Raw genomic sequence first — 27,082 nt, 5'->3', positions numbered from 1 at the left:
GGGTGTGGGTGAAAATAAACACACCTTCACATAAACCTCAACTGTCATCGGAAACCACTACTGAAAGTTACCTTGAAAGAACAGTTGTTCCCAAAACACAACAGCACATATCCAAAGGTTGGTGTGCAACTCAACTTAAAGTTGCACCAGTGATTCGTGCCCACCATGGGGCAGCAATAACTCTCATACAGCCATTTTCCACTAGTACCTGCTCGGGTCAGCTTGACTTATCTTAGTTTTTAGGGTTTCCCATTAGGTGGTATGTACTTTTTTAGTACCTGCTCGGCTGGAATTCCAATCGATCTGAGATGATCTGAAAATGTGACATCAAGAGACTGCATGCCACCGATTGGCTAGTCAGTGGCATCATGAATCATTAGAGCATCTCACTCACAAAAATCAAAAACCTGGCAACGAGGGAAACAGCTACACAAAGAAGCACTACTTTGGCAGCAGGTATGCCATTGCCTCAACGTCCTCCACTGTTGTGGTGTTAGTGTTGCATACAAATGACAGGACGTTTGGCCACAATGTTGTTATAACAACCTCAGACTCTATTGTAATGCCAAACATCCCAAACTGAGCCATGTTGAGTTGGCTGAGTAGGTACTAGTGGAAAAGGGTTAATAGTAGTCATGGATAGCACGTTAGCAACCAGTTCTACACATTTGGAACAGTGTTTATCCTCAATTTTGATCCCCACCCACTCAAACATGTGTTAATACAGTGTTCATTTACATCTCTGCCCTTATTTGTCTGTATTTGGTCTTAGGATGGACCACATCCTAAGATGTTAAACCTTTTAACATCTTAGGATTTTAACAGAGGAAGGTTTAACAGAGGAAGAAGGATTGAAAAAAAGAAAACAGACACCACCAATCACACTGCACATGAAACGTCGACCCATTGTTAACATTCTTTACTTTTTTGTGTTGTGATTCTTAAAAACATCGTTCTTACCTGCTCATGGCTGACTTCTATGTGCTGTTTCATAATCATCCAGGTAACAGACTCTGTCAGAGGAGGCGTGGTCAGAGAGCCGTGGTACGTCCAGTAGTCATCTGTGTTGGTGGGCAACAGACAGCCGGGGTCGAACCGGTTAAACGCTACTACACTGTTCTGCAGAAGACCAAAGAAACAAATATTCAGTTAAAGCTTGTGGACTTTGCATGATTCACACTTCAAACTGATCCTTAGTTCTGCCTGAAACAAGCCGTTTTAGCTCCTCTCCCTGTGAGTCAACATTTTTCTGCGTACGTCTCAAGTCCACAGCTTCCACTCACAGCCGTGTTGATATTAGCATCCGCAAGTGTAACAGTACAAGTATATTACAGAAAATACACAACAGCAGACTGGATGCACTCTGTGGAAAATTGTAAAATATTTAAAATCATTAAATGTTGACTATAATATAAATATATTTAAAATTTGTTTGGTATGTGTTACACAACATCTGTTATTTAGCACACACTTCTTATTATATTGTTGAACCAACATTCATATCAGACCTTATTAGTGATAAGCTGTGAATTAGTAGTGATAAAAAACAAGGGGAAAATACAATCTGCAGTGAGTCACCTTCAAAAACTACAAGCAACAGTGTAAAGGAAATATAATCATATCTCAGGACAGGTCTATAATGACAGATCAACATGTTAAAATCAAGGGAAAAACTATATCACACCACCACCACCATTAGCAGCTTGAACTGTTAACACCACGCATTGTGGACCACGGATTCGTCTCATTATCACCAAATTCTGACTTGACAATCTGATGTGGGAGCAGAAATCATGATCTGTCAGGACAGTCTGTCGTCGTTTCAAGATGAAAACTGTCTAGGTGTGGTAAATGTGTGCCCAATATAGTCTTGGTTTCCTGTTCTAAGTTAATAGAGTACAGAGTGCTGATGCAACCGCCCGCTTTTGCACGCCACCCTCTACAGCTTTCCAACCACAGAACTGTAGTTTATTGAGTGTTTGTAATTTTCTGCTACACTCTCTGAACTAGACTGTTGTTCGTGGAAAAAAAGCAGACCAGAAAAAGCATATCACCAATAATCAATAATTTCTGCACCAATAATCAATCCAAGGTTAAAAGCACTAAGCTCTTTTGCTTCCTCCCTGTTGTTTCTTGCCTGCATTCTTTTCATATAGCGAGCTGCCTACATATGCTACATTTATTAATGCACAGAGCTAGTGTAATTTACCTCATCTTCAGGTCCTTGGATGCAGTGAATACACAGCTACTGATTCAGTTTGACTTCAGTTCTTTTGACTACTTGGTGAAAAAAAAAAATGAAATTCTCTGTGTGAAAGAAAGCCTGAACCACTAGAGGGCACCACCTCCCTATAAACTGACAGGTACAGAATTGTTGGTCTGTGATGCTCTTTGTCAAAGGTAAATACACTTTCTCATTAAAGCAGAGAAAAAACACAACAGGTATACACACATATGTGTGTGTGACTAACCTTGTGTCTGATTGCAGGCAGAGCGTCCACCAGTTTCTGCAGCCCCTCGTGTCTCTTTCCCACCTATGCAAAGATTAGACCATACTCTGGATTATCGTCACTCACAAATCAGCTGGACGGCTGTTACCATTCTCTCACATAAACACACTGCTGAACGCAAATCAAAAGTAACCCAAAACATATGATTTTGGTCATTGTTTAAGGACTTGAAAGACAGTGTGTGATGTACCTTCAGAAAAACTCCAATAACCGCCAGCCCGTTATCCTCCATCACTGCCTCCTCAAACAGACTGTACTTGTCAGAGTTCCAGTGGACCAAGTGGAGCTAAAGCGGCACACAAAGCAAAGACATGAGTTTGTCTGTATGTGACCCAAACTGTAACAGCTATAATCTTTGTTTTCCTGTTAAATCCTTCCTGCCTTCTTATATTTTTATTTGACCTAGTGTAAAAATTACAGCTTTATTAATTGTATTAAAATATGACACAAAGATCCCATGAAGCTGTGACTCATAACTGCAACTTGATGCTCTGCGCGCGCACACGCACACAGTCACTGGAGTGGAGCTTCTTACATAAGTGTGCGTGAATGTAACGGAACAACATGAAAATAGATGTTCTATATACAGGACAAATGTACGAGTCTGTAAACTCAGATGCTGACAGACAAACACACACTTTGAGGTTTGAGTCCAAATTTGGCGATATAAAAAGAATTAGAGAAACACAGCTGGATGAAAGAACCACAGTTGTATGGCTTAAACAATGTAACCAGTTTTGCACAACGCTTAAACATTTGAAGAACAAACAATTCGAACAGGGTACATGAGTACATATAAAAGGACCACAAACTAAGGCAATATTTGCGCTGTTTCAACAGCACACTGTTGTTTTTTCCATTACTCCTCTCTGTTAACCTTAAGAACTAAAAACTGACTTATACTGAAGGATATTACATGTAAGATTACAAATAGTAAGCATAAAATACCTGCATGACTAATCTCAGTTTTAGCTATGGGCAGTTGGAATTGTTACAAATATGTTTTTTTTAAATACTTTTCCGTTAAATCTACGTTCTAGTTACATCGTAAGCACAAAACCCTCTGAAAACCTGCAATGTGGCCTACCCTAACCCAACACGCACTTCCCCTGGAAATACAACGACACGTCCTGCAGCTATCGTGACGGGCCTGTGCAGTACTGCCAATGTCTCTGATGCATTTGCAGATACGTTTTTCACAGTTTTTCAATCAAAAAAGAAAAAAAAATCATAATATTTATCACCTCAATGTAAGGACAAACAAATGTCAGGTAGTTGTGGGAACTATTAATGTCAGGAAACATATGAAACGGAAAAACCTGTGGGACAAATATGTTCATCACCAAAAGTTAAAAAATAAAGTAAACTGAGCAAACAAAGAATGAGGACCCAGGAGGGGAACAAAGTCCCAGGTTTAAATTTGTTTCCCCCATGGGAAGCACCACATAACAAAGAAACATGAGCACAAGATAACTGACAACATGTAAAAGTAGATTACGTCGTAGGCATGAATCTTCCAAAGTTTTATTGCAGAAGTTTAAATGAGCTGTTCCACTGTCCACCTTTTAACAAGTGTCAGAGGTACAGACCCACAGACGCTCAGACTAAGAGGACCACCGTGACGCTCAGGTGTGCAGACAACTGCTAACTCAGAGCATGACAACAGGAAAAAAAAATTAAATTTAGACCCAAGAAAAACCTGCAAGGGTTTAGTTGAAAATCGTTATTTTACTCAGGAAAAAATGTCAGAGACTTCATCTTAGTCGCATCTTTTCTTATTGGCCACATGCCACTGCGAGGAGGCTTGTTTCTCTGTTTGTGTGTGTTGTATTAGCTATTAATCAGAATCAGAATACTTTATTGATCCCTGGGGGAAATTATTTTTTGTTACAGTGCTCCATTTTAAACCAACATTAAGACAAGACAGACAATACGCTAACTAAGAATAGTACAATATATACATATATATACATACATACATACATAAGTCACTTATAAATAAATATTTGGAAAAGAAACATGTGTAGTTGTAGCAGCAAACAGTGTGTTAAGTGGATGCGTTGTACAGGGAGATGGCCACAGGCAGGAATGATTTCCTGTGTCGTTCAGTGGTGCTTTTCGGTAATCTCAGTCTCTCACTGAACGTGCTCCTGTGACTGACCAACATGTCATGGAGTGGGTGGGAGGTGTTATCCAACATTGTCTTTATCTTGGACAGCATCCGCCTCTCCGACACCACCTTGAGGGAGTCCAGCTCCATCCCCACAACATTGCTGGCCTTACGGATCAGTTTATTAAGTCTGTTGGCATCTGCGACCCTCAGCCTGCTCCCCCAGCATGCAACAGCATAGAGGATCGCACTGGCCACCACAGACTCATAGAAAATCCTCAGCATTTTCTGGCAGATGTTGAAGGACCTCAGTCGCCTCAAAAAATAGAGACGACTCTGGCCCTTCCTGTAAAGTGCTGTGGTGTTTTTAGCCCAGTCCAGTTTATTGTCAATGTGTACTCCAAGGTATTTATAGTCCTCCACAATGTCAACACTGACCCCCTGGATTGAAACAGGGGTCAAGTGTTTCCTGGTCTTCCTGAAGTCCACGATCAGTTCCTTGGTCTTTGCCACGTTGAGCTGCAGATGATTCTGCTCACACCACGTGACAAAGGAGTCGACCACAGCCCGGTACTCTGTCTCATCATCCCTGCTGATGCATCCAACCACCGCAGAGTCATGTGGGTTGAGCTTTAGTTATAACATTCTTGTGTACTACACTGAGAGGAATGCACTGAATGAGCAGCCTAACAACCTGAAAATAAACTGTACCTCTAATGAGCAACTCCACTTGTCTCTGAAAGGATACATTTACATTTAAACTGAGTGATTGCATTTTGTTTAAAGGAACATGAATTTTACAGGTTGGTGTCAATGTAAGAGCCTTAGGAGCATCCATTGTAGTTATAAAAAGTATTTTGCCGCTTACAAATAAACCTGGTCAGCTTTTTTTTCAGATTCTGTGAGAAATCTACATCATAACTTACGACTCCCCCATGCCGTCAGAGATGGAGGCTTTGGAACCAAGGACTGATAACAGGCAGGATAGTCCTTCTCCTCTTTAGGAACAAATTTTCCAGACCTTTAAAGACAGTTTATCACCTTTATTACGAGACATGTTCATTGAGTCATTGGTTTCAAAATGTCTTCCCCTAACGCTTCGACAAGCGACCATCTCACTCCTATTGAAGCCAAATAAGGATCCATTAGAGTGTACATCATATCGTCCTATATCACTCTTAAATGTAGATTTTAAAATACTGTCAAAAACACTTGCTCTCAGGCTAGAGAAATATCTACCATTGTTAATTTCTCCAGATGAGACAGGTTTTGTGAAGGGTAGGCATGGTTTTTTCAACCTGCGCAGGTTTTTAAACATATTACACACCAAGTCAACTACAACCCCTGAAATTGCCTTATTACTCGATGCTGAGAAGCCATTTGACCGGGTGGAGTGGGATTATCTGTTTTATACTCTACATAAATTTGGATTTGGCCCTAATTTCATTTCATGGATTCAGTTACCTTACTCCTCACCTATGGCACGTGTTAGAACAAATTCGTTATTCTCTTATTTCCCACTTCTCCGTGGTACGAGACAAGGTTGTCCCTTATCCCCTCTTCTTTTTGCATTATCAATTGAACCACTGGCAATTAAACTGCGAGCTGACAGTTGCATTAAGGGCATCTTCAAAGGTGACCAGGAGCACAAAATATCCTTATATGCTGACGACCTCCTGCTGTATATGTCAGAGCCTTTATGCTCTCTTCCCCGTGCTCTTGCCATTTTTGAATGTTTTGGTAATATTTCAGGTTACAAGTTGAACCTGCATAAAAGTGAACTTCTCTGTGTCAACTCTATAGCCAGAAAGATTTCATTTTCAGATTTTCAATTTAACGTTAAATCAGGGTATGTGACCTATCTGGGGGTTAAGGTTACCCACAAAGATCTTTATGAAAGAAACTTTGTCCCGCTGCTTAAAAATACTGAGACAGATCTTCAGAGATGGAACAATTTACCACTGTCATTAACTGGCCGCATCAATTCTATCAAAATGAACATACTACCCAAGTTCCTTTATTTATTTCAATGTATCCCATGCTACTTACCCAATAAGTATTTTATAACACTGAATAAGCATATCTCTGCATTTATTTGGAATGGCAAAAGTCCACGAATTCGTAAAGATTTCATGCAGAGGACTAGGCCACTGGGTGGATTAGCCTTGCCAAACTTTCAGTCTTATTATTGGGCAGCAAATATTCGTAATATGCTGTACTGGATGAGTAATGTTACTACAGAGACTCCAGCTTGGCTCCAAATTGAGTCAATCAATTGTGGCAAAGTTTGCCTATCAGCTTTGTTGAGTTCAGCTCTCCCATTAGAACTATACACCTATAAACGTAACCCTTTGTTGTATGACTCGCTCAGAATCTGGGTGCAATGTAGGAAAAGGTTGGGGTTACACTTAATGTCAATTAAAGCACCTATCTGCTCAAATCATATGTTCCCACCCTCCATGATGGATTCTGCCTTTAAAACATGGGAAAGTAATGGCCTTAGAAATATCAAAGACCTTTTTGTAGATGGGATTTTTGCCTCATTCACACAGCTCCTGAAGCAGTTTAATGTTCCTCGGCAACATTTTTTCCGCTATTTACAAGTTCGTCACTTTGTAAAGAGTCGATTTCCTTCATTTCCGGAACTACCTGAGGAAACTTCTTTGGATAAAATTATTAATATAAACGTTCATAAGAGAGGGGCGATTAAAGAAATCTATGCTATACTATTAGATCTTCAATCTCCTTCTCTCTTCATCCTTAAAGCACAGTGGGAGAAAGACCTTGGGATGACTATAACAGATGAGCTCTGGCAATCTTTTCTCCGGAGGGTACACTCTTCTTCGATATGTGCCAGGCATGGGCTCCTTCAATTTAAGGTCCTACACCGATTACATATCTTCAAGGAAAAGTTAGCCAAGTTCTATCCAGGAGCTGACCCTCTGTGTAACAGATGTAAAGCAGAAACAGGTTCGCTCCTTCATACCTTTTGGACATGCCCCAATCTTCATAACTATTGGGTGTCTATATTTAGCACTCTGTCAGAGATGTATAACATTAAATATGATCCTTCTGCTCTAACGGCTATCTTTGGGGTGATACCTCAAGACATCACTTTGCCAAAATGCTATTCGAATTCTATTGCCTTTGCTTCACTTATCGCAAGGCGCCTTATACTTTTAAGATGGAAGCAGGAAGCTCCTCCCACACATGAACAGTGGCTTGCAGAGCTTATGAGGTTTTTACATTTAGAAAAGATGAGATATACACTGGCAGGTTCAACCACCAAATTTCTTAAGGCATGGCAGCCATTCCTGATGTACATGGAAACATTTAAAATGACCACCTTATCATGACCGGATGCCATATCTCTATATCACTATCATAGTTAACTGTACACTGAATGTCCCTTATACATTTTATTTTTATATTTGTTTGTTGTTGTTTATTTGTTTTTTGTTGTTTTGTAGGGGTTTCTTTGGTTTGTTTGTTTTTTCCTTTTCTATTTCTGTTATCTTTTGGGGTATTGTAAATACTGAACAGCATAATACTGTATGCTCAATGTTTTTTTGTTAACATGCTGCTGTGACTGAAAATAAAATTTATAAAAAGAAAAAAAAGAAACAAATTTTCCAAAAAGCATTTCATAGTTTGATTTGTCTGATCAAACAACAGTTTTCCTCTTTGCCTCAGTCCATTTTAAATTAGATTTGTCCCAAACAAGACAAGCATTTCCAGATCATGCTCATATATGGATTCTTCTTTGCATGATAGAGCTTTAACCTGTGGATAACAAGGAATCTGAAAATTGTACATTTCCTCAGTTCAAACACATGATATATTGTTCTATTAGAGATGGCACGATACCACTTTTTTATGTCCGATACCGATACCGATATCATAAATTTGGATATCTGCCGATACCGATATGAATCCGATATACCGTATTTTCACGACCATAAGGCGCACTTAAAAGTCTTAGATTTTCTTCAAAAAGTACGGCGCGCCCTATAGCGCAGCGCGCCCTGTGTGTTGTAAGGAGGACGTAGTAGAGAACACCATGAGAACGCTAAAGGGTGAAGTGTGGGCGTTGATCGTATATACCGGACAATCGCACATACCTGCATAAAAGGACAGATATGTGCATTATGTGGAACATCGTTGTTTTAACAACCCTGAAAATGGCAAAGAGACATGCTTATGAAGCACAGTTTAAACTGAAGGCCATCAGCTATGCGGAGGAACATGGAAATCGAGCAGGGGCGAGAGAATTTAAGATTAACGAATGGATGGTTCACAAATGGAGGAAGCTAGAAAACAAGCTCCGGCAGGTCAAGAAAACGCAGCTGAGTTTCCGCGGACATAAGGCGAGGTGGCCCGAGTTGGAGGAAAGACTCGAGCGGTGGATCATCGAGCAAAGAACGAGCGGGAGAAGCGTTTCGACGGTCACCATTCGGCTAAAAGCAGTTTCACTAGCTGAAGAGATGAACATTGAACATTTCCTTTTTTTTTTTTTTTTTTTTTTTTAATTTCTTTTTTTTTTTTCCATTTGATTTACCTTTTATTGTTTATTTTATTTTCACTTACTGAATACGGGACAGACTTGACTGGGGGAAAGAAGGGGAGAAAGAAAGAGGGAAAGAGAAACAGCTGAGAAGAGGGACGGGGGAGAAGGGCAAAAGACAAAAACCAACAGAACGGGCAGAGAAAAAAAAAATGCATATATCAATCACCTGGATCACCTGCTGAGAAAGAAAAAAGAAAGCAAGCAGAAGAGAACAAGAGTAATAGAATAAACAACATCACAATGATATATGGGAATATGACAGTAAATACTAAATGTTAAACATTATTGTGCAGCACATAAGATCAACAGAACACAGTGTGCTTTGAGGTAGGAGCCAAAAAGGGTGTAGTTTGTGGGTGTGATCACCCGTGTGTACACCTGTGAGCATGGACGCGCTTGTTTTTTGTTTTTTTAAAAGGTTCCTTCATGTAATAATCTGCTAGAGGGTGTGGGGGGGCCACAGCCCCGTCCTCCAGGGCGTGAAGCAGGTGTGGAGGAGATCAAAACTCCAGACATCCAGAGGCCCCCAGAACACAAGAGACCAAGGAAGACCAACAGAGGGGCAGCTGCGCCACTGTCCCGGAAAGAGCTGAGGAGAGTCCCAGATGAGGGGTCATTCAGCAGGCGCAGAGCAGAAGCCAGGGGGGGTTGCAGTGACGCGCCCGTGAGCTCCGCCGGCAGCCAGCTGCGCCTGAGTGACCGAGCCCCAGGCCGAGAGGCCGGGGGCACCCCACCTCCGAAGTGGCCCGAGCGAGCCCCAGGCTCCAGGCCCCGATAAGCGGCCGCCAAGGAGTGAGCCGGTGTGTACCTGGACGCCCATCCCCGGACACAAAGAACCACCAACGCACCGATGTCTGAGGGGGTCCGCCACTGGCAGGGGAAGTGGTGGTAGGGGGAGATAGGCCTCCAAACCTTGGAGGGCCTGAGATGTCCCCAGAGAGGTGGCGCCTGACACCCAACCTGACATATAGACACAGACATACAGGCACACATAGATACAAACATCCATTCCCACCCTCATGCTCTCATATGCACTTACTCCACACTCAACCAACGTGGAGACAGACATAAAGAGACGTTGTACACACGATCACACTCCCCAAGCGTACTCTACAAACCGGGTCTAGGTGCCCCCGCCCCTGGAGGGGGGAACTGCACCCAGACCCAGGTGGTGTTTCCCTTTTCCCTGCGGTGGGGGGAGGCAGACCGCCCCGACTCCGCAGCAGCAGGAAGGCTCCACACTCCAGACCGCAGTCGGACGGCCAACTCCTCCTCCTAGTCCTAGCCCCCCTGCTCCAGCAGGTCGCAGAGAACGGGGGTGAGAGAAGACTCCAAACCTCCCTCCACCCGCTCATTGTAATGTTGATGCATGTGTGTTCTAAGGTGCATTTAAAACCCAGGAGGGCATGGAGCTACCTGCCAGAGAGCAGCAGGTAAGCACATGGTCCCTCCTGCTAGCCCTCAATGTCTACGTGTATTTAAAATTGAGAGGTGGGCAACGATGCCAGGGGTGGGGTGTACACCCTGATGGTACTTTGGACTCCGTGTATCGTGCCCACCCCCAAGATCCTATATGTATGTGTAATGAGAGTGTGAGTAATGTGAATGTCTAAGTTGTGGGATAAAATTGAGGCAGAGGCAGCCAGAAGGGGACAGAGGGGGGGGTAGCCTCCTCTGCACCCTGGTGACATACCCCTACTCCAAGGCCCTGCATGTGTGGGTGGTTGTGGTGGAGCGGGAAGAGGGAGGCAGCTGGAGATGGGGAGGGAAGGAAGGGAGGGGCAAGTGACCCCTCCCTGGGGCCAGCTCCCCCGCTGACCCCAGTAGGCACCCCCATACTCCGCGACCCGCCAGGGAAAGGGGGCCCAGGCCCATCCAGACCGGGCCCAGTGCAGCAGCGCCGCCCGGCCCCACAGAGCCCGGGACAGTCCACCCAACCCCACCACAGAGAAAACTGCACCCACCCCACCATCCACTCATCTTCCAGACTACATAAGACAATAAACACCCAGGCTGAGATCTTCCTCCACCTCTCCTGTATCTCCCCCTCCTGCAGAGGGAGCTCCTGAGGAGAGGAAAGCTCCTGCAAGATGTGACAATCTCCCCCACCAGTTGAAGAGCCCCCCAGGTGGCTCGACGCACCGGCGGCACCCTGCTCCAGGGCTGGGCCCCCATGCACCCACCCGCCCACAACCCCGGCAACACACCAACCAGGACCCAAGCCCCCGAGGCCCGGTCCGGGTCCCAGCCCAGAGACGGAGCGTCCCGAGAACCTCACGCCCATCCCGGACCCACCCAGGGCCAGCCAGGCTACCAGGTCAGTAACCCACGTCCGTCAGCACAGACCCTCCCCTAGCCCCGCTGCACGCAGCCGCGAGGAAACAGTCACCGGAGAGCCAACAGAGCCCCTAACCGGACATGACTGCTACCCCGGGTTGAGCCCCCCAAGGAAGATGCCTCCGGGGAACCCCCCGACGCCCTAAGCCTGTCCCTACCCCCACACCAATCACAACAGTGAAGGCGGGACCAAACTAGGACCCCCCACCCCCACTAGGTGATGGAGCTGATCAAAGGAGCCCAGAGCAATTGATCTGATGTGGTGGCAGAGGCTGTATCAAGACTAATGTAATCTAATAGATAATTTCTATATTGGTTAGAATTAAGATTATTTTTATTTTTCCAGTTCATGAGGACTGTTTTCTTGGCTATGCATAGGGCAGTGAAAACCATATGGGCGATATTCTTTTCTGAAGTGACATTATCTAAGCTGCCCAACAAACACACTAAGGGGGAAGTTGGAATGTTACATTTCAGACACTTCGATAAGTCTTCACATATCTCGCGCCAAAACTTCTGAACTGGTGGACAGAACCAAAGAGCGTGGATATAATTGTCCGGTGAATTGGTTTGGCAGTGTGAGCAGTTGTTGGTAGACGTAAAGCCCATCTTGAACATCCGATGACCTGTATAGTGCACTCTATGTAATATTTTGTATTGAATTAATTGAAGACTGGGATTTCTAATTAGATGAAAGGTTTTTAAGCAAATCTGAGACCAGAAGTTTAGGTCTAAGTTAACTGATAAATCCGCTTCCCATTTTGCAATAGGAAGTGATATTGATTCATCTGTTTTAGAAAGCATTCTGTATATTTTGGATAGTAATTTGGGGGGTTTAAGAGTAAGAAATTGAACCACACTTGGTGGTGTTTGTAGTTCAACTTGACCCGGTTTAAATTTCTTTTTTACTATGGATTTAATTTGTTGATATTCTAAAAATCTTTTCTTGTTGATCCCATATTGTGTAACTAGTCCGTCAAATGAAATAAATTCTGTTCCTTCTAGTATATGTTCTAAATATTTGATTCCTTTATCACTCCAATCTGAAAAGTTTATCATATTATTGTTTTGTAATATGTCAGGGTTGTTCCAGATAGGTGTACGTTTGCATGGGATTAATGAAGACGCCGTCAATTTTAGAAACTCCCACCATGCTGTCAGAGAAGAGCTGATGTTGATGCTTTTAAAGCATTCATGTCGTTGGATGTTTGAGCTGATAAATGGTAGGTCTGAGATCTCTAGATTATTGCAGAGTGCTTGTTCTACATCTAGCCAAGGTTCATCTAAGAGGGTGTGTTTTAGCCATCCTGAGATAAACTGAAGCCTGTTGGCTAAGAAGTAGTGCTGAAAGTTAGGCAGTTCTAGTCCTCCTTTATCCTTGGTCTTTTGTAGTGTTTTTAAGCTTATACGTGGGGGTTTATTTTTCCAAAGGAATTTGGACATACATGAATCTAGAGATCTGAACCAATCTTGTGGCGGTTTAGTTGGGATCATTGAGAATAAATAATTTATTTTTGGTAAGACCATCATTTTTATAGCAGCAACCCTTCCCATGAATGATATGGGTAGACATTTCCATCTAGCCAGATCATCTTCTACCTTCTTTAAAAGTGGGATATGGTTTAATTTAGTTAGATCTGCAAGCTTGGGAGAAACATTAATACCTAAACATTGAACATTTCCAAGGAGGTCCGTCTTGGTGCTTTCGTTTTATGAAACGGTGCCATTTTTCCATCCGGACCAGGACTACGGTAGCGCAGCAACTTCCAGCGGATTATAAGGAAAAGCTGGCCATCTTCCGCTCCTACTGCAGCAAATGCATCGCCGACAAAAACATCCAGCCCAGCCACATCACTAACATGGACGAGGTCCCGCTCACTTTTGACATCCCGGTGAGTCACACTGTGGAGAAGAAGGGGACCAGCACGGTAGCGATACGCACAACGGGGTATGAAAAGTCTTCTTTTGCTGTTGTGCTTGGCTGCCATGCTAATGGACAGAAACTGCCGCCTATGGTGATTTTTAAGCGAAAGACTTTGCCTAAAGAGAAGTTTCCAGCAGGAATCATCATTAAGGCAAATGAAAAGGGCTGGATGGATGAGGAAATGATGAAAGACTGGCTGAGGGAGGTGTATGTAAGGAGACCAGGTGGTTTTTTTCCACGCATCACCATCGCTCTTAATCTGTGACTCTATGCGTGCCCATCTCACAGCCGATGTGAAAAAACTAGTGAAACAAATGAACTGTGAGCTTGCTGTCATTCCGGGAGGCCTGACAAAGGAGCTCCAACCGCTGGACATCGGTGTGAACCGCCCGTTCAAAGTAAGGCTGCGAGCGGCCTGGGAGCGATGGATGACCGATGGAGACCACAGTTTCACCAAGAGTGGAAGGCAGCGCCGGGCGAGTTACGACACAATTTGCCAATGGATTGTAGATGCTTGGGCTAACATGTCTGCTGGCACTGTTGTTCGAGCTTTCGCAAAAGCTGGCATCATTTCCAAGAAGCCGCACGGCACGGAAAGTGACTCTGACAGTGAAGAAAGTGAACCTGGCATGTTTGATGGAGATTTAGCGCAGCTGTTCAATTCAGACACAGAGGATGAGGACTTCGATGGGTTTGATTGATGATAAAAATGTGAGTACCAAACTTTGTTTTGCTCCTGCTTTATTTTTAAATATGCACACTTGTATGCTTGTGTGTTGTTGATGATGACGATTACTGGTAATAGAAATGTGAGTAAGGTACCGAACTCAGGTTTGCTCCCGCTTTATTTTTAAATACGCATACGGTACTTGTATGCGCCCTATAATCCAGTGCGCCTTATGTGTGTGTTAAATACAGTAATGGCACACATAACTGAGACTGCGCCTTTTAGTACAGTGCGTCTTATGGTCGTGAAAATACGGTAGTCTTTTTTAATCAACAAAACTGTTTTTTTTTTTTAAATATCTTGCTGCATTTTCTATAAGTTCATACTCAAGTTTAAAACAACAACTACACTAAAGCTATTCTGTTATACCTATATGCAAAAAAAAATATTTCATAGTTCCGAAATACTGATCAATCTAATAAACTTAAACCTACACCATCCTCCCTATTCTGGTATTTTAAAGAGTACTTAGCGTAAATATTAAGCAACCTAACTAATAGGGTTCCAACTCCCAGCAACAACAAAAATAAATAAATAAAAAATAGGGAACCACCCCCCACCCTCCACCTCATGATGCTTAATCGACGTAATCAACCTTAATTTGATGCAGTGTGAAAGAAAATGCACAGAAATCAATTATTTTTCAAGAAATATTAAATAGATTCAACATCTTTCTTCAACAAAATTGCAGACTGCACAGATGGTACCTTCCCAAAGGAAAAAGTACTATAGCTTACTAGGGTATATATATATTAGACTTAATAGTCACTATATACAGTAATTGACTTCTATTCATTTTACATCAAATTAAAACTTTGGGTGTCAGATAATTATTTATTAAAAGCTAGACATTTTAAATGAGAATAAGAAAGAAAAGTATGACTTTGTGTCCCCCTTTTCCCTGTTAATGCCCTATCGCCCCCCTGGCTAAACTTTGATCCGCCCCTGCACAGTTACCAGCCGTCAGCTACATAGAAAAGGATCCTCGAGTAGAAAGTAATATTAAATACATTCTAACAACAGCTTATCAAGCTTAAACGTGCTGCTGTTGTTCAGCCGCTGGTTTCCTCTTTCTGGTGCAAAGTGGGCCAAAAACAAAGAAGAGAGATGGAGTCCCGACAGAAAAGCCGATCAGCTGATCATTAAGCAGTTTCATGATTGAAGTAGCAGCAAGAAGAGGCAGTCGCTTGTTAAGCTTAACGCAGGAATGCTTTACAAACATTCAGAGATGGACTTACACACTTGCTTTACTTCTCTCGGGGATAACTTTGTCGGAGATGAAATGCCGGGTTGCTAGCGAAGCTCCACATGCTATCCAGACCACCGACAGGTCCCGCATGCCACAGCCGCTCTATCACGTGATGCATACTGCTCCGACGTGCTAACGTTCTGAGGCGAGTTACGGCGTGTTGCAAGTTTTGTGAGGTGCTTTCGTGATATTTAATGGATCGGATTACATTTTTTATTTTTCTTCGATATCCGATCCAGTAATTTAGGTCAGTATCGGACCGATACCGATACGTAATATCGGATCGGTCCATCTCTATGTTCTATATTGAATAAAGTAGGGGTTTATAAGATTTTAAAATCCCTCTATTCTGTTTTTAGTTACATTTTAAACAGCGTTCCAACCTTTTTGGAGTTGGGGTTGTAATATTACTTGAGTTGAGTTCAGGCAAGCATCAATACAATAGTGGGTTCAGTGAGGGGTTATGTAAAGATCCAGTGATGCAGAAAGTAATTGCAAATGACTGACAGCAAATTACCCCCCCTCCCCCTCCCCTCTCTCTCAATTACCTGCTTCTTAAGTAATACCTATGTGAGTTTCCATTCAGCGGCTCGTTAAACAATAGCATACAGTGTGCAGTGCTTCTGCACTTAGCATGCTACATTAATCCAGCTGCTGCAAGGTCAGGGCTTTTTAAGCGTCAACAGAGTGTGTGCATAGGGGAACACTGCTGTTACAGGTATGAACACGCTCATGTACTTGGTGGTGTTTTGATCTCAGGTGATGCTAATATTGTGGCTTTTGTTAAAAAAATAAAATCTTGTAAATCCAAAATCTGTAAAAAAACAACAACAACAACAACAACAAAACAAACAAAAAACAATCTTATTAAAAAGCATCTAACATCTGAATTTACTGCACTGATGCTGAAGTCCATTCAGTCAGTCACTAATAGATGTGCAACAGACTTTTAATAAGAGAGAACTAAAACAATGCCTTTCAGGCTGAAGTTTTAATGGTAAAGAAGTGGAATAATCTCCACTGGCTCAGTCTCTTCCCCGATGTCAACCAGACGGAGCTGAACATCACTAAAAGCAGAAAGACCCACAAACAACCACTAAAAGCAGCCACAGTGAAGGTTAGCAAAACACCACTAAGGAGGAAAGCCAGTCTTTGGTGACGTCCATGAAAAATAAGCACTTCTGTTATTGTTGTGCGAGTTTATCCTATTAAAATTAAAACCCAGAAAATAAGGAACTGTGCATAAAATAGCTGCATTTTGACATATTATTATTATTGCATATAAATATTAATGTTCAACTTCTTAAATTAAAACCTTAAGAGTTTCCAGGTGAGCCTGTCTTAGTTGTGTAACTGCAACTTGTATATGGTCAGCATAAATTACAAATCCCACAACACATAATCTTGTGCATACTTTCCAAGTAATATATAAATGTTACGAGCTCTTAGATTGACCAGCGACATAATCAAACAACATTAGTGAAAATTAGTGCACATCAGAAGGGGACTTGGATAAATTCATGGTAAAAATGATGGCTGTGAACATTTACGTGACCCCATGTTTTCCATGTGTTTGTGTTGGTGTATGGAGGTGGCAGCACTGCTGTACCTCAGCGGGGAACAGCTTCTTGTCCACGGTGTGCTCTGAGCCCCAGGCGTTGGTCTCACCCCAGTGGAAGTGGAACTGGCAAAGCCTAAATTTGTCTTCCATGGGGCCCCCTTGTAGCGCTGCAACCATAAAGTTCAAGGACATGAAAAATCAGTGCATCAAACATGGATTCGTCCAGAGGAAATAGCTTATGTTTCAAGGAATTTTTAATTACTTGTTTCCTCCTTCAAAGGGTGGAAATTATCAGACAAAGACTGACTGTTCAGAAACAGGTTGTTCAGGGAGTAATACTGACAAATTTCCCACGTGTGGGACTAATAAAGGTTATCTTATCTTATCTTATCAAACATCCAGGAAACATTAAGGTGAGAACGAGGCTATGAAAGAATAATGTTTTATTGTCCTCACAGTATCTGTACACTGACAAGGCCTCTCGTTCTCCAAATACAGCAGCATAAAGGTTTCTGTTGTCAAAAAAATAAAGGCTAAAGTTCTTCACAAAGTGAAGTTTATAAACCTGTTATTGTTCTCGCAGACTAAGCTTTAAAGCTTTTAATACAAAGACTGGCAGCATGTGACACCCTATAAAGTGTATTGTTGTAATCTCACCAAAACATGATTTATATTTAGAATCTTAATGGGTAGTAAAGTTAGTGTTTTGGCACACCCCAGTAATTATACCAAAATGACACTTTAAGGACAGGGTACGTTGCACTTTTAAGGGTCAGCACAAACATACAAGTCACATGACAGCCCACATGGCACCTTTAAGAGCAGTATTGCTTACTGGATTTTCCTACATATTGAGTGCTCTTTAAGGGGGAGTGCAGGAAAAGATAATCCCCTTGTGTAGACCAAAACATACATTCCTACAGCTGAGATTTCCCTTAAATTCTTCCCGATTTAAATGGAAGCTACAGACCTGCTGCCATCTGAGCAGGCAACAAAGAGGAACTTACATGGTACAAACTGTAATCTTACTTTCTAGGTTTCTAGGGAGTAATTACCTGAATAACTTAATGTGTACTGTTTGGAGTATTTTAACTAAATATATACATGCAGATTACAAAAGAGTACTTACTGGACTTGTCTGTAGTGTCATCGTACTCGACCAGAAACGAGTAACCGTTGTTCCAGATTTGTTGGCAAGTATGCGGGTCGTATTTGGTAACCAGAGGCTTCAGCTTTGAATCAAAGATGCTCTTGCGTACGACAATATCAATTGGCGACTGACGATCCCCTCCTGGTACCACGAGGGGTCCCTGCCACATGGGATGCACTGAAGGAGATGAGAAGGAGGAAGAGGAAAATGTAAAAAAAACAAAACACAAGTTAGTGATATTGAAGATTATCGTTTTCCAGTCAGAGTTAAAAATTCTTGACAAAGGGAACAGCAGAAAAGATTACCCAAAAAAACCCTTAAACCTACTTTTCATGTTGCACTCCGCTGCTTCCTGCATTTTTGTAAAATCCATTATTTAAAAAATAATAATAATTAAAAATGCTTCATAAAAAGAAGATTCAAATGGTGACAGTATTAGAAAGACAGGTACAATCCTTCTTCCCCGAGCTCTTAAAAGGAACTGACTGAAAAGTCAGCAAGTAAGCAATCTCACTTCCTTTTAGTCCGCTTACTTTTTTTTCCCTAAAGGAAATTACTAAATAAGAGAGAAGTGGGCCGGCTGTACAGAAAGTGACACGCGGAATGTCTTGGCACGCCCTCAGCTCGCCTCCACAGCAGGAGAACCTGACCAGGACCTCTGGCCAGTCAAACTGCACGCTCAGTCCAACATCTGTCAACAGACCTGACTTCTAATTACTCAAAGCTCTGCTTATTCTCTCTGCCTCCCTATTTAGGTGTTGTGCCTCTGCTATTGAAATACATCCAAAACTATTTTAAAAAGTCTTTTCCTTAGAAAAAGAAAAGGACACACACAGTTTAAAAGACTATTTCACTCATTTATCTGAACCTAGATCAACAAGAAAAAGAACATGCGCAGTTCATAGGGCACAAAGGCAGTTCAGTCTTTTATTTTCCTTATCATTCATTCTCTCCGGAGCATAAGGTTTCCACTGAGAGCCAAGCTCAACAGGTCCGACTGGGACATGACCTTCATCTTCATGGGATTTCAGTGGCTCCTCCTAGGAGAGTCGGCTGCCTGTCTCAGTTATTGCATGAACAATAACTGCTTCCAAAGCCATGCATGCTCTTGCACTGCAATTATCAACTGTGGAGTTTATATGGCCTTGAATCCATAAAAGGGACTCACTTCAGGAGCATATCACAAATCACTTATCCTAATTTAAATCAGGGTGGAGGTACCGAGCAATTGCTCGAGTTTTCCTGGCACAGGACAAGATGTTTATATCTTGCCTTGCAGACATCAGCGAATCTGCCAAGCTCGCATTTCATTTCCCATAGACGCATCATAATAAAAGCTTCACAAATGCAGGGGAAAAAAAGTCATACCATCCAATGTGCAAGACTGGTAACTGTGATATGATAGTGTCGCTACACATCCTGGACACAGGGACCTGAATCTTTTCAAAGACTTTCACAACAGTCTTGAGTAACCAGCCTAATAACATGTTCTGAGCCAATTAGTGTATTGCACCTCACTGGGGGACCATCACAGCTGAGCTCCAGTCACTCCTGCTACCAAACAGAAGAGTGTGCTTGGAGTCATTCTTCTTAATTAGCAAACAATCTCTGATATAAGCGAGCTCGTAAAAATAATAATCTGAAAGTTTTTAACAGGTTCTGGCAAATTAAACTTACAAATAAGGAATTAAAAAAGAATTAGAAACGAATGATCTGAGTAATATATTACATAAATGTCAAATAAAATGGACTCCTCGCCGACTAAATGATTACTATGTATAATGGTTCTGAAAGAAGGAATGGTTTCAGCAAAAACAGTAACAAAATACTGTTTTCTCTGTATACTCCAAAGACCTCAGTAACTCCAAACCTCTGCAGAGAAAAACTTTGTGCCCTGAGCTGAGGCTTGCAGGTAGAATCTCTTTATGTTCAGGCTTGAGGTCTGGACTGAGTAAACCATCTGAACCCACTGAGGTGAAAATTTTACCCAACAGGCACTACTGAGGGAACAGAGTGCACCATTGTTCTGAAGCTGGCAAGATATCAGTATGCCTCCCTGCTACTTTTGTTAAGAGTGTACGAAGAGCGAATGTGTCTTTACACAGATATCAAACTGAAGACCAAGCAACTAGCAAAAAAGAAGAAAAAAAATCCCACTGACCAGTTCAAAACAACCCAGTCTTTTGGTAATGCTTTGTACAGACACAGACGGACACAACAAGCTGGTAAAAGTTAAATATAAACTCTAGTTTATTACAATGGTTGAACATAAAAGCTTTGCTGGAATGGACAGTTTTTCTACTCCCAAACAGCCAACTACTCATTTAAGTCTGACCAACAACATTATTTTTCTTCCAATAAGAAAGCTGAGAGGAGCTGAAACTGATTTATTTTTATTTTAGGAACAAAAGACTCCACTTCAAGAGATTCGGCAAATAACCACAGCTTTCCACAAAAAAAATCCACACAGAAAATTGTGTAAAACAAACAATAAGTAAGAGTGTAGCACACCTGGCACATTTTTTAATATACATCCTTGAGCTTCAGCTGGACGTCAGTCAAAATTATAGTAAAAACTTTACCTTTTAATAGGTTTTTCCCTTTGACTATTTTTAAAGCTACTAGTAGAACTTGTTATCACTTTTTATTACTTCACCAGTTTTTTTTATTTTGCCTTTTTACTAAGTGGAACATAATGGCCTTGCCATGTTGGTCCATTTGATTGACCTTTATTATTATTATTATTATTATTATTATTATTATTATTATTATTATTATGCATTTATTTTATTTTCAGTTGTTACAGATGGGACAGACATGACTGGGAGAATGAAGGAAGGAAGGAAGGAAGGAAGGAAGGAAGGAAGGAAGGAAGGAAGGAAGGAAGGAAGGAAGGAAGGAAGGAAAAAAGACAGAGGGGAAGAGGGACAGTGAGAAAGGGCACTTAAAAAAACCTGTTGAGAGAAGAAAAAACAGAAGAGAAAACAAGCAAAGGGGAGAGCAACATAATAAACACAACACCATCGCAATAATCTAGCTAACAGTAAATAACAGCAGCCAACTGCGCCAGAGTGGACAGAAACCCAGGTCCAGGGGCCAGAGGCCTGAGGGCCCCCCACCCCCCTGAACTGGCCCAACCAAGCCACGGGCACCAACCCCTGTCATCTATCTTAATTGCCCCTTGGGGATAAATAAAGTTGTTTTGACTTGACAAGCAGCCACTGGGTAACCCGAGTGCCCAGCCCTGGATACCAAGAACCACCAATGCACCGACATCTGAGGGCATCAGCCACTGGCAGGGAGTGTGGTGAGGGGAGATAGGCCTCCATACCTTGGAGGGCCTCAGGATGGCCCAGCTTTAAAGTAGGTATGTCTATTAATCCGAAATTATTCATATTCCTGTCAGATTTTGATCGATGTTTTTAAAGAAATTTTTGAGATGTCAAATTTAATTTTGCACAGTCAAATAAGAAAAGGTGGCATACAGCTATGAGAAGCAGAGGTGGGACCAAGTCATTGTTTTGCAAGTCTCAAGTAAGTCTCAAGTCTTTATCCTCAAGTCTCAAGTCAAGTCTCAAGTAATGTCAGGCAAGTCAGAGTCGAGTCTCAAGTCACTGGTGTAAAAGTCCGAGTCAAGTCACAAGTCTGAAACTTTGAATTTCAAGTCCTTTCGAGTCTTTAAAAAAAACAAACGAAAAAATAATGTTGCAGTTATATGCTAAATGTAAATATTAGACCATGTAATTTTAAAATCTGTGTTTTTCTCAACACATACAAAATAGTGAACTTAGAAAATATACACAAATTGTGAAATTGCACCTCTTTAAAATGCAGCTCAATTAAACTTAGCTCCAAGAATAATTTTCACCGACAGTTCTGAGATACGCTGCATGTTATTCTTGGATGCGGTTGTAGGACCAGCTTTAAAATCGCATGACAAAAATATCATACACATTAAAAAAAACTGTATCACCAACGTAGCCTGGAAAACATTTGCTAGTTAGATGAAGTCAGCTATCTCATCCTAGCATATTTATATGCATATTTATAATTATACGGTTCTTGGAGTGAGTGCATACACTCATGAAGTTTAGTAACTTCCGGTCACTGCAACAAGCCCAGGTACAGTTTACCGACGGATGGGTGCAGGACCTTGAAATGCACCGTGTAGAACGAAAGACCATCGTACGTATCATAAGTTTACCAGTCTCACAAATTGTCGTCATAAATACACATTCGTTAACCGTTTATTAATAGGACCTTTGAGCTCAACGGTAATTAATTAGTAGTAGAAATAATTTCTGGTACCCATCACAGAAATGTAGCAGTGACAATAATATTGTATGCTGTAATCGTACTGGGCAATTAGTGATACAAAAAACCTGTTTTATCCTGTGAATAAAAGTATGTGTTTTTGTCAGTGTACCATAATAACAGAAGCGAAACGCAATATTGTGTCAGGACAATTTACTATTTATGCACAATAAATAAAGGAGCATAGCGCGACAATTTCTGTTCAGCGCCAGACTTGCTTGTAACCTATATCACCAATTATGTTAAGAAAAATGACGCATTAACTACAACAGCAGACTGACCTTTGTGTAAATGCTTGGAGCAGACTAACCTGTGAGCTGGAGTGTTCTAGGACGTTATATTTGATCTTTGAATGGCTGCAATCCAGTCGCCTCTTTGTTACTTCGGAAACATGGCTCGAACAATTTCTCTTCCACGACATAATCCGATAACAACCGATCTCTTTACCCGTCGGCTTTCCGTGGCTGTCATGCGACCGGCTATTGCAGTTAATAATACAACAGCTTCTTGACATTTTTGTGTTTCTTTTTATCGCTGTGTGACTGATTTTAATTGAAAGCCTGCGTGCGCTAGTACCGCTTGCCACGAGTTCCCAGAATCCTTTGCGGTTCTACCCGTGAATGACGTCACATTTTCAATCTCCATATAATATGCGTGTTAAATTTTATATTTGGGGTAAAATATCAAGTCTTTTCAAGTAAACCGGTTCAAGTCCAATTCAAGTCCCAAGTCATTGGTGTAAAAGTCCAAGTCAAGTCACAAGTCTTAGAACATTTTTTCAAGTCAAGTCTAAAGTCATAAAATTAATGACTCCAGTCTGACTCGAGTCCAAGTCATGTGACTCGAGTCCACACCTCTGATGAGAAGTACAGTCACGTGAATTTGATAGATTTAATACTTTTAAGTATTTTCACAAATTTAAAAATAAAGCATGTTCATGTCCATACTGATTCATAGCCTCTCTTAGTAAATGCCCAGAAAACCTTTTATTTGTGACTATAGCACAGGTCACCTACTAACTATAAAAAGTAAGACAGCTGAAATAAATAACAAACAGGAGAAATATATACAAAACAGAAAATAGAGTGGAGACTGCGAGTCAGGCCAACATCAGAAATTACAATAAATAATTCTAAATATTGTAGAAAGCCTACCCAGAAGAGTTTAAGCTGCTATAGCTTCCAAAGGTGGGCTGACATCATATTAAACCTTATGAATTAATAATGAGATGTCATTCAAGTTTATATGCATGTTAAGGCAATCGAGCAATTACTTTCGCCAATATACTGCATTTTTCAATGTTGACTCTTGTACTTGGCTGGAGACAGCAAACAAGGCAATACTGACATTACCAGGGCGTGTTAGTGAAATTATTAAAACTGCTCAGACAAGCTTGAGTGGTTCAGAAAGTCTGTGGTCTCATGAAAATAAAAGGTGGTGACTCATTAGTTGTGAAACATGCGAATGTTTCATGTCACACATCTGCCAGGAGCACAAGTACATACTGTAATGTAACACGTGACAATTTTTTTAATTTTTATGTGCTCTCAATAAGGATATGCACAGTGGAAACGGCGATTAAGGCGAAATTTCTTTAGTATGACATAAAGTGCATACAAGTAGAAGGTATATAGGTCAAAGGGCGTCAAAGGGCCCCGGTGTGGGGCACACCGATCAGCGGTTATCAATAGGTGTTTGGAAAACCTGGAGTCTGAACACTGCCGAGTCACCAGAGAGGCGACTGATCGAAATCCAGGGATGATCAAAGTCCAGCTCCAGGTTTGCACAGCTCCCCGCGCTGCTGTGGCATGAAAACAAAAGTGACCAACAAACGATGCTGTGTGTCAGCCGCAATGAATGAAACAAGCCGACCACTGCCGAGCTGACACACACACACACACACACACACAGTGAGGGCTGCAGAGATAATCTGTGTGACAATGACCAACGTTACCACACATGCCTTATAAATAAAAGTACTCACTCTGAGACAGCACATATTTGCTTGAGCACGCAGTCAGGTTACATCCTCTGACAGGCGTTATCCGGTGACTCCTGGCTTGTCTGGCGAGCTGTCGGTGAATCTGTGAAGCCAGAGGTCTAACCAGAGCCGAGAAAGTCATAATTTTAACCGAGTTACCTGCTTCCCTGCAAACGAGTCGAGTCGTTAGCTTTTACACTCTCCTAAAGTTAGCTAGCCTGCCGAAAACAATATATCGGCTGGCTTCCCTCCTCCTCCCGTGCCCTCCTCCTCCCGTGCCCTCCTACCGTTTTTCTGAAGTCGGGGGAAACAACACACATTCAAATTGTGACCGCAGAAAGCAAACAAGACTCTACTAGGCTTTACAGTGAAGCAATAGCACCAGAACAACACGGTTAAACACACTTGTTCTCGGCGCACACCTTCGATAACCGATAACAGGGTTGTCGTTTGCGCTAGAGAGGTTGGCTGGGGAGGGGGTGTAGAGCGGACCAATCAGCGACGTCCTTCGATGGGCGTTAACGTGCACGATGACGTCGAGAGGAAGTACAGCCCCCTTTGAGTAAATAACATTACGTGAGGAAATTTTTCTGGGATAAAATTACTTATATCTTTGAGCTTCCCTTTGAAAATTTATTGTTTTGGTTTCTTAAGATTCTGGAAAAGTGTAATTTTTTTCAGCCTCCGAGTTTTATATCCACAAAACAATTCAATATAATTCACTTTCTTTCTTACTGCTATTATCGTTTCAGTACGAAAAACCTTCATCGGGTAGTTGTTTGATGAAGTTTTATATTATAATATTTATATTTATATAAATGTAAAACTATACTAAACTACACATCAAGTCTATATTAACAAGAACAATCAACAAAGAAGCTCTTTGAATTTTTAAGTTGCGCTGTTTTGTATGGTGGCTTGTTTCTGACACCAATTGTAAATAGATAAATGTTTCTTTTTTCCATCCATAAGAAAATTTTTTTGAGTTATTATTTTAACATTTGGATTTAAAATCTAAGATTTTGAGTTTTTATCCTAAATTGTGAGTGATTATTTCAACATTTTAAGATAATAACCTTTGGGGGAATATGTTCAAACCTGGCACAAACATTCATGAGGTGGGAGTCAAGTCAAAGGTCACTGACCAAGCATGATTTAGGTCATTACTTAAGGATTAATGCACCAGTTATTAAACCCCCCCCCCCCCCCAAAAAAAAAAAAACCATTTAATGCATGATTAATTGAATAAAATTAAGTGATGAAGTTTTACTTCTAAAAGGTCAAAGATCAAGTGCGGGCAGACAGGTTTCCGCATGTGAATGTTAATACTAACAGGGGAAGCTGCTATGTTTACACATCCATGAGGCTTACAAGGACCTTCCGTGCCACCACCTCAGCGATTGCGACTGTATTCATGGTTCCTGCACACAAACCCCACTTAAAATGCACCAAACCACACAGCACGAACATCAGTGTGCCTGAATGGTGTTGTTTTGAGCTTTCCTTGCAACAACTCTGTGATTGGGGATTAGAGATGTCCTCTCACTGACATCATACAGAGCCAAGAGTGGAAAAAGATGTTTGAAACTGAGCATTTAGAGCAGTGTAAGGTCTGAGCTTTCAGCTCATATAGAATACTTGTACATTTTATTGACTTTATTTTCTGTCTCTTGAATCATGGAGCAGTGAACCTTTAGGCTTCCTGTACACATATAAATGTCCAATCTCTCTATTTGTTAGCCATAGTTCTCTTTAAAGTCTAGTTTAAAATAATTTATCCCTATCAACAAATCATACTATATAAGCAACACATATTATTATTTAGTATTTCTTTTTTATCCTACATTTTCATATTCTTATCTTAATTTTCTACTGGAAACAGTGACATTTAACCTAATCACGCTACATTTTCTTAAAACTGTTTATAGTAAAGTCTAGTCTCTGTTTTGCATCACAGGAATTTGGCTCATGCATATCTCATTCTTTAAAGACACTGTGAGTATTTAGCGCATATCCTGGAATGAGGGAAGGGTAAAAAGCTACAATCTGTTTATTTAATTTCTTTTATTCCAAATGGCAGTTTGCATTTTTTTCTATAAATGGCCTGTATCTGTATAGCGCTTTACTTCACACACACATTCACACACTGGTGATGGCAAGCTACATTGTAGTCACAGCCACCCTGGGGCGCATTGACAGAGGCGAGGCTGCCGGACCCTGGCGCCACCGGGCCCTCTGACCACCATTAGAATAGAATGTGAGATCCATATTAGAATTATGGATCTCATATTATCACAGCCAAAGTTTCAGTTGATGATGTCAGAATATGTGCCGGACATCCCTGCAAGTGTTTCCTTCACTTGGGTCTGTATGAAGCCATTGAGAGGTTATATCGCTAATACAACCAACTCAGGCAACATGGTTATCATAGTTAACTAAGATTCAGTTCAATTCAATTTTATTTATATAGCACCAAATCACAAGCTGCCTCAAGGTGTTATACAAATCAAACTGAACTGAATTTTATTGCCCTAAAACTAAAAACTAGATGTAAAGAAGTACAACTAGATGCGAAAAATGCAAAGTAAAACCTGGACTTTTGAAAAAAAACCCAAAAAACCCCAAAACCCTAAATAAATTATGTTATGAACT

The 27,082-nt window shown here is 41.4% G+C and overlaps 1 protein-coding gene across 2 annotated transcripts in view; it reads right to left on the bottom strand.

The window, feature by feature from the left end:
- ca5a (carbonic anhydrase 5a) overlaps positions 1-24,905 on the bottom strand; it is a 28,897-nt gene extending 3,992 nt beyond the window's left edge. The window contains exons 1-7 of one of the 2 annotated variants that reach the window (XM_085280499.1): positions 24,718-24,905; positions 24,434-24,597; positions 18,115-18,312; positions 17,034-17,152; positions 2,701-2,796; positions 2,472-2,534; positions 961-1,119 (exon numbers count right to left, since the gene is read on the bottom strand). In XM_085280499.1, the coding sequence (XP_085136625.1) occupies positions 961-1,119; positions 2,472-2,534; positions 2,701-2,796; positions 17,034-17,152; positions 18,115-18,312; positions 24,434-24,572 (774 nt within the window). In that variant the 5' untranslated portion in view covers positions 24,573-24,597; positions 24,718-24,905. Of the gene's footprint in view, positions 1-960; positions 1,120-2,471; positions 2,535-2,700; positions 2,797-17,033; positions 17,153-18,114; positions 18,313-18,462; positions 18,602-24,433; positions 24,598-24,717 lie in introns of those variants that run through there. The other variant, XM_085280500.1, reaches the window with a different exon arrangement.
- Positions 24,906-27,082: the final 2,177 nt, after the last annotated feature.

The sequence above is a fragment of the Mchenga conophoros genome, linkage group LG7, assembly GCF_057382185.1.
Source record: "Mchenga conophoros isolate Kocher_MC1m ecotype Shallow Benthic linkage group LG7, M_conophoros_male_GT1.1, whole genome shotgun sequence".
Classification (NCBI taxonomy): Eukaryota; Metazoa; Chordata; class Actinopteri; order Cichliformes; family Cichlidae; genus Mchenga; species Mchenga conophoros.
This window is presented reverse-complemented; position numbering and strand designations above follow the sequence as displayed.